General features: G+C 42.6%; 1 protein-coding gene across 3 annotated transcripts in view; it reads right to left on the reverse strand.

The window, feature by feature from the left end:
* The window catches only part of LOC132378770 (mitofusin-1-like), a 123,912-nt gene that overhangs the window by 13,904 nt on the left and 96,204 nt on the right, over nucleotides 1-13,804 (reverse strand). For all 3 annotated transcript variants that reach the window (XM_059945939.1, XM_059945931.1, XM_059945923.1), the window contains 2 exons: nucleotides 6,481-6,636; nucleotides 5,520-5,716 (listed from right to left, as the gene is read on the reverse strand). In XM_059945939.1, coding sequence (XP_059801922.1) covers nucleotides 5,520-5,716; nucleotides 6,481-6,636 — 353 coding nt within the window. The remainder of the gene's footprint in view (nucleotides 1-5,519; nucleotides 5,717-6,480; nucleotides 6,637-13,804) is intronic.

Raw genomic sequence — 13,804 nt, forward strand, 5'->3', positions numbered from 1 at the left:
AATGTAATGGGGAGGTTGTATAACGCATTGGTGAAGCTGAATTTGGAGTATTGTGTGCAGATTTGGTCACCTAATTACAGGAAGGATATTAATAAGGTTGAAAGAGTGCAGAGAAGGTTTACAAGGATGTTGCTGGGACTTGAGAAACTGAGTTACAGAGAAAGGTTGAATAGGTTAGGACTTTATTCCCTGGAGCGTAGGAGAATGAGGGGTGATTTGATGGAGGTGTATAAAATTATGATGGGTACAGATAGAGTGAATGCAAGCATGCTTTTTCCACTGAGGCTAGGGGAGAAAAAACCCCAGAGGTCATGGATTAAGGGTGAAGGGGGAAAGTTTAAAGGGAACATGGCGGGGGGGGGCTTCTTTACGCAGAGAGTGGTGGGAGGGTGGAATGAGCTGCCAGATGAAGTAGTGAATGCGGGCTCACTTTTGACATTCAAGAAAAACTTGGACAGGTGCATGGATGAGACGGTTTAAGAGGGATATGACCCAGGTGCAGGTCAGTGGGACTTGGCAGAAAAATGATTCAGCACAGCCAAGAAGGGCCAAAAGGTCTGTTTCTGTGCAGTAATGTTCTATAGTTCTACTTCTTATTGTAAGTTATAGTTTAAAAAATTATGTGTTGCAATGTACTGCTGCTGCAAAACAGCATCAATTGAAGTCAGAAGTTTACAGACACCTTAGCCAAATGCATTCAAACTCAATTTTTCACAATTCCTGACATTTAATCCTAGAAAACATTCCCTGTCTTGGGTCAGTTAGGATCACTACTTTAAGAATGTGAAATGTCATAATAATAGTAGAGAGAATGATTTATTTCAGCTTTTATTTCTTTCATCACATTCCCAGTGGGTCAGAAGTTTACATACACTTTGTTAGTATTTTGTTGCATTGCCTTTAAATTGTTTAACTTGGATCAAATGTTTTGGGTAGTCTTCCACAAGCTTCTCACAGTAAGTTGCTGGAATTTTGTTCCATTCCTCCAGACAGAACTGGTGTAACTGAGTCAGGTTTGTAGGCCTCCTTGCTCGCACACACCTTTTCAATTCTGCCCACAAATTTTCCATCAGATTGAGGTCAGGGCTTTGTGATGGCCACTCCAATACTTTGACTTTGTTGTTCTTAAGCAATTTTGCCAGAACTTTGGAGGTATGCTTGGGGTCATTGTCCATTTGGAAGGCCCATTTGTGACTGAGCTTTAATTTCCTGGCTGATGTCTTGAGATGTTGCTTCAATATATCCACATAATTTTCCTTCCTCATGATGCCATTTATTGTGTGAAGTGCACCAGTCCCTCCTGCAGCAAAGCACCCCCACAACATGATGCTGCCACCCCCATGCTTCACGGTTGGGATAGTGTTCTTCGGCTTGCAAGCTTCACCCTTTCTCCTTCAAACATTACAATGGTCATTATGGCCACACAGTTCAACATTTCTCCAAAAAGTAAGATCTTTATCCCCATCCCCATGTGCACTTGCAAAATGTAATCTGGCTTTTTTATGGCGGCTTTGGAGCAATGGCTTCTTCCTTGCTGAGCAGCCTGTCAGGTTATGTCGATATAGGACTCATTTTACTGTGGATGTAGATACTTGTTTACCTGTTTCCTCCAGCATCTTCACAAAGTCCTTTGCTGTTGTTCTGGGATTGAATTGCACTTTTCACACCAAAGTACGCTCATCTCTAGGAGACAGAATGCGTCTCCTTCCTGAGCGGTATGATGGCTGCGTGGTCGCATGGTGTTTATACTTGCATACTATTGTTTGTACAGGTGAACGTGGTATCTTCAGGCATTTGGAAATTGCTCCCAAGGATGAACCAGACATGACATCATTTTCTGACCTCAGTCTGATAGAAAATTTGTGGGCAGAACTGAAAAAGCATGTGTGAGCAAGGAGGCCTACAAACCTGACTCAGTTACACCAGTTCTGTCTGGAGGAATGGAACAAAATTCCAGCAACTTACTGTGAGAAGCTTGTGGAAGGCTACCCAAAACATTTGACCCAAGTTAAACATTTTAAAAGCAATGCTACCAAATACTAACAAAGTATACTAGGAAAGTGATTAAAGAAATAAAAGCTGAAATAAATCATTCTTTCCTCTTTTATTCTGACATTTCACATTCTTAAAATAAAGTAGTGATCCTAACTGACCTAAGACAGGGAATGTTTTCTAGGATTAAATGTCAGGAATTGTGAAAAACTGATTTTAAATGTATTTGGCTAAGGTGTATGTAAACTTCTGACTTTAACCATACCAGTGATAGTAACTCTGATTCTGAATTACTTGATTGTTACGGTGCTGTCATCTTTTTAATGGGTGCAAATACTACAGGAATTTCAAACTAAGCAAGGTTACATAAATAGCAATGTGATAAATGACAATCAACAATACCGACCGATAAAAAAATGTTTTAAAGCTTAAGGAAATATTTGGTTATTGTCAACTAAATTTTTCATGTAGGTATTAAGGACAGCAGAATTAATAGATTGATGTCTCCCACATTAGAACATTGAACAGTATCAGCTGTCTACTATCTGATGTTATTAACAAGTGAATGCAACATGCAATACACAAAACTAAGACATTCTAATGTTTGGTGAATGAACATCTACTGAACTAAAATGTAACAGCTATCCCTTGAACTTTATAAGAAAATGCTAATGATTTGACAATTTTCAGTTTGAGATACATCTCAGGAAACTTGATTAGTATTGACTCTCAGCTTCTAAATTTTAAAGAGAGCAATCCTTCCTGAAGCCTATTCTTTACCATCAGTGTAACAATTTTCAACCTCTAAGACCTTAGTATTCAAGTTTAGACCTGTATGATTATCACTGCTTCATTATTTCTTCAAAGAATTTCAACAGATTTGTCAGGCAAGATTCTCCCTTACAGAAACCATGCTGACTTTGGCCTATTTTATCATCTGCCTCAAAATACCCCAAATCCACAGAGATGTCATAAGAAAAGCTACATTTGGGAAAGGCTTGGGTCTACAGAATATGCAGGAGGGGTAAGTCAATCTTCCAGCCTTTTCTCCATATTTTGTTTTTTCTCAATATTTCCAACTTGAGTAGTATCTAACATCTCTTCTTGCATCAAGAACCACCTCAGGTTAGACAGTATGAATAAAGCGTGAAACAAAATGATAATAGGCCAAAAAAAGTTAGCTTGCATTATTCTTCCAGTTATGGGGTCCATCTGAGTTTTGGCTAACATCCGACAATAGCCAGAATGCTGAGGTGAATATTCAAATGTATCAAACTCAATGTTCCAGTGCTATCAATTCTAAGGTGTCTGCCAGATAAAATATCATGCGATCCTTTAGCATAAGAAACTTTTCAACCATAGGTACTGATTACATAAGAATTCCCTAGCTCTTCACTTAGACTGATAGAATCACAACGCATTCAGGAATTGAGAGCCAAGTTGTTCTTTATCTGCATTTGAAGACTGCTCACCCATGTCTCCACTACATTCCTGAAATTGTATCCCTTCAAACACTCTCTCAATGGTCTCTACAAAGTCAACTGATGTACAAATAGTGTACAGATTTCCAGTCCCTGACCTGCTCCACCATTCCATATTGGCTGATTTATTATCCCTCTCAACCCCCTTCTCTCTGTTAACTTTGAAGCCCTGATTAAACAAGAACCTATCAACCTCCACCTTTACCCAATTACTGGCCTGCACAGTCATCTGCAGCAATGAATTCTACAGATTCACCACTCTCTGGCTAAAGAAATGTTGCCTCTCTGCTCTAAGTGGATGTGCTTCTATTCTGAAGCTGTGCCCTCTAGTCCTAGACACCCCCATGACAGGAAACATCCTCTCCACATCTATTCTAACTAGACTTTTCAATGTTTGATAGGTTTCAGTAAGATCTGCCCCTCTTCTTCTAAACTCCAGTGAGTACAGGCTCAGAGCCATCAAACACTATGTTAACCCTTTCATAATTTTTGTGAACCTCCTCTGGATCCTCTCCAACGGCAGCACATTTTTTTCTTAGATAGGGGGCCAAAACTGCTCTCCATATTCCAAGTGTGACTGACCAATGCCTTATAAAGTCTCAGCTTTACATTGTTACTTTAGTATTCTAGTCCTCTCAAATTGAATGGTAACATTGCATTTGCCTTCCTTCCCACTGACTCAACCTACAAGTTAACCTTTAGGGAATCCTGCATGAGGACTCCCAAGTCCCTTTGCAGCTCTGATTTTTGAATGTTATCCCCATTTAGAAAATAGTCCGTGTCTTTATTCTTTCTACCAAAGTGCATAACCATACATTTCCCTCCACTATATTCCACCTACCATGTATTTGCCATTTCTCCCAATCTGTCCAAGTCCTTCTGCAGACACCCCCGCATCCTCAACACTACCTACACCTCTCCATCTATTTTTGTATTGTCCAGAAACTTGGCCACAAAGCTATCTATTCCTTTATCCAAGTCACTGATCTATAAGCAGTCCCAACACCGACCCCTGCACTGCAGCACTCGTCTGCTCTGTGATTTTTATAAGTGATGTAGATGAGGAAATGGAAGAATATGTTCATAAGTTTGCAGATGATATAAGGTTGGTGCTGTTGTGGATAGTGTAGAAAGTTGTCATATAGACAAATATGATATAGACAAAATGCAGAGAAGGGCTGAGAAATAGAAGATGGAGTTCAATCTGGAAAAGTGCAAAGTGATTCACCTTAGAAGGTCTGAATTTGAAGGCAGAGTACAAAGTTCTTAACAGAGTTGAAGAACAGGGGGATCTTGGGTTTCAAGTTGCCACAGAAGTTGATAAGGTGGTTAAGAAGGCTAATGGTATATTTGCCTTCATTAATAGGGGGATTGAGTTCAAGAATCATGAGGTAATGTTGCAGCTCTGCAAAACTCTGGTTAGGCCACACTGTTCAGTTCTCATTATAGGAAGCTATAATCAGCCTAATTTATAGGAAGGAGGTGGAAGCATCGAGATGGTGTAGAGGAGGTTTACCAGGATGTTGTCTGGATTGGAGAATATATCTTATGAGGAAAGGCTGAATGAGCCAGGGCTTTTTTTTTTGGAGTGAAGGAGATTGAGAGACTTGTATAAATGATGAGAGGCATTGAAAGAGTGGACAGCCAGCCAGCTCCCTTTTCCCAGGACAGTAATGGCAAATATGAGAGGTGCTTGGAGGAAAGCATAGGGAGGTCAGAGATAGCTTTTTTTAAAATATATAAACAAACTGGTAAGTGCATGAAATGCACTGCTGGGGTGGTGGAGAAAGCAGATACATTAGGAACATTTAAGAGACTCTTAGAGAGACACATGAATGAAAGAAAAATGGGAGGCCTTGCAAGAGGGAAGGTTTAGGTCGACCTTGGAGTAGGTTAAACACAATATCATGGGGCCAAAGTGTCTGTACAGTGTTGTTGTATATTCTAGTCAAGATAAAATGGAAAAATATGCAGAAAAAACATTACAGTCTATTAGTTGTAACTTTAATTAATTTAAATAAAATTGCTTTGCTAAAAAGTACTTACTGACTGACTTGATGACTACAATTTGCACTTGTGAAACCGACAACCATCTGTAATTTCTCAGTAGCATAGTCCACAAATTGGCCCTTGAAAGTTCTCTCCTTTGCTTTTGTTGTCCATGTTAAACGTTCATACATGTACATTAAACCATAAAGACTTAAAGTAATAGCTATAAGTCTCCAACCCACAGTCCTGAAAATCTAGGTGAAAAAAAAATCACAAGAAAATATTATTTACTACCATGATGTATGTATTTTAAAAACTGTTTAATTTCATACACAAATTACATCATTACCCTGAAAACTTAGAAGGGAGAAATTTTACTTTGCCCAATGAATGTAAATGTTTTTGGTGAAGACCTATACTTTATTTTTTTTATAATAGCTTATTTCTTCTTCATTATACAGGTATATTTCTAACATTTTTTCTTGCAATGATTATATTACTAAACTAACAACAGCTACAGCAATGAAGAATAGAAGAGAATCATCATATCAGGAGGTTGGGTGGGAGAGGATTAGTGATGGGAAGGTTATCAGTAAAACCTACTAAAATCTAATAGCTATTTCAATTTTTGTCTTGCATACTGCTTCCATTGATCAAGAGAGGAAGTCTTAAATAAATAAAAATTTGGCTCATGTAACATTTCAGATTCACTGCTGTGCCTTTCCCATAAAGTCTATTTACTGCAGCTTTGTTCATATTTATAGGTGCTCAGTAAACAATACTGGTATTCTTTGATTCATAAACATTAAATTAACACAACATTTTCCAGAAATAACTTTAATTTGAAAAATGACTATTGACCAATTTACTTGAAGCTAATATGGACATAAAGGAATAAGCCAAGTCAGAATTAACACAGCACAGTACGCTTGTTTAAAGTACCTAAGATCATTGTGATAGCTTTAGTCGATAACATCATCTTAATTTTAACAATCTAATTTCAGTAAGATGTACTTGCCACTCCTCCAATAATGACAGCACCCATTGAAGTCCGTGATGTTAGAGAAGCTATCCCAATAGTTAAGGTCCTCATCATTTCTTCTTGAGTTGTGTTTTCTGGAGCAATTCCAGGAGCATTTGTCATGGTTGGGGTTACTGATAGTGGTTGAAGAAACTATAATATGAAAGTGGGAAAGTGAAGACCTTCAAATTACATTCTTGCTTCACGAAAATAAAGCCATCATGGTTTCTAATGCTTTACAAAAGTGCCAAATGGAATGCTCTATAATCATCGAAAAGCACTACTATCTGTACAATTCTCACCTTGTGGGTGTCATTTAGCCTATCAAGCCTTTGTGGTTCTTAGAGGAACTTGGTAACATGAAGAAAAACTAGTAAAAAAACATACACAAAATTCCGGAAAAACTCAGGAGGTCTGGCAGCATTTATGGAGAGAAATAAAGAGTCGACATTGTGGGCAGACACCGTCCAACAAGACTGGAAAGGAGGAAGCAGCTCAGAATAAGAAGGTGGGGGGGGGGGGGGCGTGGGGAGGCGAAGGAGTAAAAACTGGCAGGTAACAGGTGAAACCAGGTGGGGGATGGGGGAAGGTGGGTGGCTGCAGGAAGAAAGATAAAGTAAGAAGCTGGGAGGTAATAGGCAGAAGAGGTAAAGAGCTGAAAGAGAATCTGATAGGAGAGGGCAGTGGAAGAAAGAAAAGGAAGGACATCAAATGAACATAATGGGCAGGTGAGAAGGAGTGCGAGGGGAACCAAAATGGGGTGGGTAAGAGAAATTACCAGAAGTTAGAGAAATCAATGTTTGTGCCATCAGGTAGGAGGCTACCCAGATGGAAAATGAGGTGCTGCTCCTCCAGCCTGAGTGTGGCCTCATCATGGCAAGAAGTCATGGACCAAAAGGTCAGAGTAGAAAAGGGAAGTTGAATTGAAATGGGCGGCTGCCACGAAATACTGTCTTTTGTGGCAGATGGAGCAAAGGTGCTCAACGCTGTGGTCCCCCAATCAACCTTGTGTCTCACTGATATACAGGAGGCTGCAATGGATGCAACAGACTCACATATGTAGCATCAGCTCATCTGGAAGGACTGTTTGTGAGCCCTGAATGTTGGTGAGGGAGGAATTGTCGGGGCAAGATGTAGAACTTGTCCTGCTTTGCAGGGTTAAGTGTCAGGACGGAGATCAATGAGGGATGATGAAGCAAGAGAGCCATGCAGAGAGTGATCTCTATGAAAAGCAGAGTAGCTATTGGAGTGGGGGAGAAGGAAAGATGTGCTTAGCGGTAGGATGCTGGAAGTTACAGAGAATGATGTGCTGATATGGAGTGGTAGGTAACCACCTTCTTATTCTGGCTTCTGACTCTTTCCATTCTGGACCGAATGAAAGGTCTCAGCCTGAGATGTTGACTGTAATCCTTTCTATAGATGCTGCCTGATTTGCTGAGTTCCTCCAGCATTTTGTGTTGCATCTGCAGAATCTCTTGTGCTTATAAAATTGTTCAGAGTTTCGATGAGGCCACATTTGGTTTACTGTGTTTAGTTTTAGTCTCATCTTAAGAATATGGTCTCATTTTGAGGAGGAGTAGAGGAATAGGCCTATTTGGTTTCCAGTTTTAAAAAGTGACAAATGATCTTACTAAAACAAAAGATCCTGCTCAGTGTGAGAAAGCAGGCTTTTATGTCTGTTGTTGGCCGGACAGCCAATCATGTAAAAGAACCACCCTACGATTATGACTGAAAGTTCCATGTGAGAATCATGCAGAAACTGAAGGAATCTGAAGGAGCATGAGAGGGTAGATCCTGAGGAGTCCTTTCTCTAGGCTGGGCCAACTAGACAAGCTACAATTAGACCAGTATTCTAATAAGAACTTGGAAATTAGGAAGACGTAACACAGAAAGCTGGAATCATTGGAGTTCTCTTCCCTGGGCAGCTGCACAACTGCAGAATATTAAAACCTGAATAAGGTTTATTTTCACTGACATAGTTGTGAAATATGCAATTTTACGGCAGCAGTACAGTGCAGGCATAACAAGTTACAATAAAATAATAAATCAGCATTGCAAAAGAGGAATAGCAATAGTATTTTTAAATTTATGAACCTTTCAGAAATATGATGATAGAGGGGCAGAAACTAAAATGTTGAATGTGGGTGATCAGGTTCCAGTACCTCCACAGTGGTGGTAATAATGAGAAGTGGGCATGTCCTGGATGGCAAGGGCCTTTCATGATGGATATCACCTTCTTGAGGTATTGCCTTTTGAAAAGGTTCTTGATAGTGGAGAAGCTTGTGCCTGTGTTAAAATGATGTCCGTGGTTCAAAGAATTGCCTTTTTGAAAATAAAATATTAATTTCTTGAGATGTGAACACCAATAGCAGGACTATCATTTATTGCCCATTGCTAACAGTCCTTGAGAAAGCACTTTTGGGTCAACTAATTGAATTATTGCAATTCTTCTGGAAAAGGTAATTCCACATTGTTATTCAGTAAAGTCTGTGGACTGAGACTAAGTAACGATGATGTGATGGCAATATATTTCCAACTCATAAACTTGTTATGCAGCTCAGAGGGGAATACGTTGATGGTGGTGTTCCTATGCACGTGCTGCTCATGCTTGATGGAAGTGATCACACTCGAGGCTCTGCAGTAGCAATGCATTTTATATGTAACTCTCGGTTCAGCTAGCGGCTTAATCTAGGGGAAGGCAGCCCTTGGCCCACCAAATTTAAGAAATCTTGTTTGGGAGGATGCTACGCGATGTGTCCCCATTCTCATGAAACAGTCTAATGCGCAATGTTGGAGCTCATAGTTCAGACCACTGGTTTCCCATTGATCTCCTCTGAGCACAGCCAACCCTCGCACTAAGTCCACTTCATTCGGCGGTCTACCAACTCTCTCCATTTGCATCTTCTCTCCTCATCTCTCCCTGGCAAAGGACTGAAAAATCCCTGCTCCCAAACCCAAAAGAAATAACATCCCTCTCATTGGAGAGCCCACATTCCAAAGCCCCATTATCACATTCTCCAGGGGTAGTATTGAGAGCATCCTGAGCAGCTGTATCACTGCCTGGTTTGGAAATTGCACCATCTCAGATCGCAAGACCATGAAGCGGATAGTGAGGTCAGCTGAGAAGATCATCGGGGTACACTACACACTGCATCCGCAAAGGAAACAGCATTATGAAGGACCCTATGCACCCCCTCATACAATCTCTTCTCCCTCCTGCCGTCTGGGAAAAGGCTCCGAAGCATTCAGGCTCTCACGACCAGACTATGTAACAGTTTTTTCCCCCAAGCTATCAGACTCCTCAATACCCAGAGCCTGGACTAACACCTTGCCCTATTTTCCTGTTTATTATTTAGTGCAATGCCTGCATTGTTTTTGTGCACTTTATGCAGTCCTGTGTAGGTCTGTAGTGTAGCTTTCTCTGTGTTGTTTTTACGTAGTTCAGTTATTTTTGTACTGTGTCATGTTACACCTATGGTCCTGAAAAACGTTCTCATTTTTACTATGTACTGTACCAGCAGTTATGGTTGAAATGACAATAAAGTGACTTGACTTGACTTATCACTAGTCATAACCCAAACATTGCTGCGACAGAGAAACCATTAGCAGTGAAACCTTACTGCACGTTACCATCTGCTCCCACCAAATCTAGTCATGTCCTCTCGTTGAGATAATTTGCCAGCCCTTCCTGCGAAAAACAAAGTCCAATCCAGGTGTAAAAGGCAGTGACACAGCTCCCCAACACATTAGGGGAGCGGCCAGCCTATCGGTGGTCTCCTAATTCTCCGAGACCTCCGTACCCTCTCACCTAACTCTTCAGGTTCAGACCCTACTGGGGATACCTGTGGTCTACCTGGCGAGGCTTCCCCCGACCTATCACATGCCCACCAGCAACTCAGACCCCTTAGTCCAGTGGCCAAGCCCTGCTTCATCCCTTGTAGGGACTCGCTGCAACCTAGGCTGTCCACAGGTAGACCCCCCCCTCCCCCCCACCTGACTCAGCAGGAGAAGGGCTAAAAGTCTCTTCCTCAATTAATGGGGAGTTCGCAAAAGACAGCATATACCACAAATCCAGTATCCCTCTCGGGGGGGGGGGGGGGGTGGCCTAACCTCTCCTGCTGTGGGCCCTGCAGTCTCCCTGCGTTTCCGCAGAGTCCTCTAACTAGGTGTAGGCTCCAAGTCGGGCTCTGGGTCTACCTACACCTCGTCCCAGGGCCAGCAGGTGATTCCAATGGAGAATCTTGACAGGCCCATTCCCATCCTCTGGTTTCACTTGGAAAGCTGGTAGGTTTGGCATTTGACTCTCCACTCCATAGGGCTTAGCCGCCCACCGGTCAGCCAAAAGTTGGGAGAACCTCACCTTTTGATCATACCTTTTATTTCCTTGAACCCGCTTGGCAGCCGCGACCCCAGCTAATTCATAATCTCTTTTCAGCCCTCTTCTCATGTCAGACTTATCTGAAGTATGTGTCTTCAGTGGTAAGTCGCCTTAGTCACCAATGGGCAACCTCGCCTTACGCCCAAACATCAGATAGTATGGCGAGTTCATTTCGTGGATCAGATGTCCAATATGTTGACTCCACCTGCTCTTCTTGCTGATCTCCAAGGTCCCAAGCACATCTAGCAAGGTCCAATTAAACTTTTCAGGCTGGGGATCACCCTGTGGATGATAGGACGTGGTCCTTGACTTCTTGACTCCAAGCATGCCCAGTAACTCATGGATGAGTCTGCTCTCGAAATTCCGTCCCTGATCACTATGTACCTGCCTGGGAAGTCCATAATAAATTAAATACTTCTCCCGTAACACTTTGGCTACTGTGGACGCCCTCTGATCCTTGGTTGGAAAAGCCTGTGTATATCTGGTGTAGTGATCCATGATGACTAAGACATTCGCCATGTTGCTGGCATCTGGCTCTATTGACAGGAAATACATATACACCAGGTCCAGAGGCCCTGCACTCTGCAAGTGGGATAAGGGAGCTGCCCGTGTAGGCTGCGCCTTCCGCTGTATGCATCAAATACATGACTTGCAGTATTCTTCGACCCCTTGACTTCATTCGGGGCCAGTAAAACCAGTCTCTGAGCAATCCATTGGTTTTGTCAACCCCCAAATGTCCAGAATCATCATGAAGTGACTTCAATACAATCCTCTGAAACTTCTCCAGTAGAACCAGCTGGCAACACCAAGGTCGGTCTAAGGGTGACATGACCTGGTATGGGATCTGGTTCCTCAAACACAACCAGATCATCTTCTCAGTAATGGATGCACAGCCGTATGTTTCGTCTTCTCTGCCTAACCCATAACACTCTTTTCAACCGCTGACCAAATGATACAGATGCTCAGTTCGTCTCACTGAGCAGCTGCCACTTCTCCAGAACTCAATTCCAGTAGCTGATTTGTCTGGAGTAGTCAGGTTACAGTAAACTTGGGGAATGGCGTCATCAGAAGCTCCCAATTGATCCACCACTCGACCCTGGCCCTCCTCTCCCTCTGCCTTCACGGTGATGGCAAACTGACAAATGGCCTTCACCCCCAGGCAGGAATGCTCTCCCACCCCTTGTCCCTGTCTAGTCCCTCATGCGTCTGTTGGGTCAAAGCATCAGCATCAATGTTCCTGGTTCCTGCCCGGTTCTTCAGGCTGAAATCATAGGCTGACAATGCCGCCTACCACTGTTAACGTATGGCATCTGGTTTTGCTGAGGTCAGGATATAAAGTTAGGTCGTCCATCCTCACCTCAAACTTGGCCCCTTAGAGGTAGTCACTCAGCTTATCTACCACTGCCCATTTCAACGCCAGAAATTCTAACTTGTGCATGGGATAGTTCTTCCTCGGAGGGCTGACAAACACAATGGGTCTCAATCTGGTGCCCTGATCCTGATACAGGACACCCTGCAAGCCCTCTCAGCTGGCATCTGTGTGCAGTACATATGGCAATTGGGGGTCCAGAAAAGCCAGCACCGGCGCCTGGGTCAGCAGTTTCTTCAGCGACTGAAAGGCCTCCTCACATTTTGCATCCCACCTCGGTCCAAAGGGCTCTAACAGGGTAAGATACTCTCCACCCTCCTGTCGTTTTTCCCCCTCCCTTTCTTCCCCAAGGGAGGGTAACTGCACAGAAGCAGATTCAATGGATGACTCACTTTCGTGTAGCCTTTCACGAACCTGATAGTAACCACAGAACCCGAGGAACGAGCGCAAAGTGCTCACGGTCTGGGGTCTTGCCCAAATGGTCACAACCTCTATCTTAGCTGGATCTGTAGCTACTCCATCTATGAGACTATGTGCCCAACAAAGCTAACAGACATTTGGCAGAATTGGCACTTGTCCAGGGAAAGTTTTAAACCTTCAGCTTTCAGGCAGCCCTGCACCTTCAGCAGGCTCGCTTATGTTCTTCCAAGGTGGATCTAAACACAATGTCATCCAGATAGACCAATACCTCAAGCAAGTTCATATCCCCCACCATCTTCTCCATGACCCGCTGGAAGTCTGCAGGGGCTCCCAATATGCCCTGGGGCATCCTTTCGAATTAGAAGAATCCAAGAGGACATATAAATGTCATCTTCTCTTTGTCGGCCTCATTCATGAGTGTTGGTGTGATTTTTGGGTTTAGGTCATTTACATTTAGCAAATGGCTTTGGCCACCAGTATCCTGTTCCGTGACAATGTATTGTGGATTTAGTTTGTAACTATGCAGTTCCTAAAAGCTGTGAATCCCAGTCCAGAGACGATAGTGGCATCTGTGGGACGGATGTGAACCAGAAGGTGTGAAGTTTGCATGTAGTTCCAAAGACAGCATCATCTATACTTTGTAAATATGGAATTGCCCTTTATGTTTAGCACATAAAATACCAAATAAATGTATTGTGGATTCAGCTTGGAACAATGGATTCCTAAAAGCCCAATCCAGACACTGCTTCCACCTGTGGGATGGATGCAAATCAGAAGGTGTGAAGTTTATACGTAGCTTCAAAAGAAAGCATTGTCTATTCTTGTAAATATGGAATTGTCCTTCGTGTTTAGCAAATAAATAAAGAGCCCCACAATGGGTCAGCAGACCTTTCCACCAAAAGCATCACCATATGATGCCTGCTGTACCTTATTTTGTCAAATAAAGAAGCTGCTTTGTATCTTCCAGTAACTCTCTCCAGTGATTTCATTCATGAAACAACAATGGGGATCTGGTAATTTCCACTCCTCAAGTCCAGTACACTGAACCACTTCGCATCACTCAGGCAGGCTAGCGCATCTTCAATCCTCGGGACTGTATACTGGTCAGGGATGGTGCCCCTGTCCTATAGTCCGTACCTGGGTGCACTGAATTA

This window comes from Hypanus sabinus, chromosome 2 (genome assembly GCF_030144855.1).
Source record: "Hypanus sabinus isolate sHypSab1 chromosome 2, sHypSab1.hap1, whole genome shotgun sequence".
NCBI classification, from domain to species: Eukaryota; Metazoa; Chordata; class Chondrichthyes; order Myliobatiformes; family Dasyatidae; genus Hypanus; species Hypanus sabinus.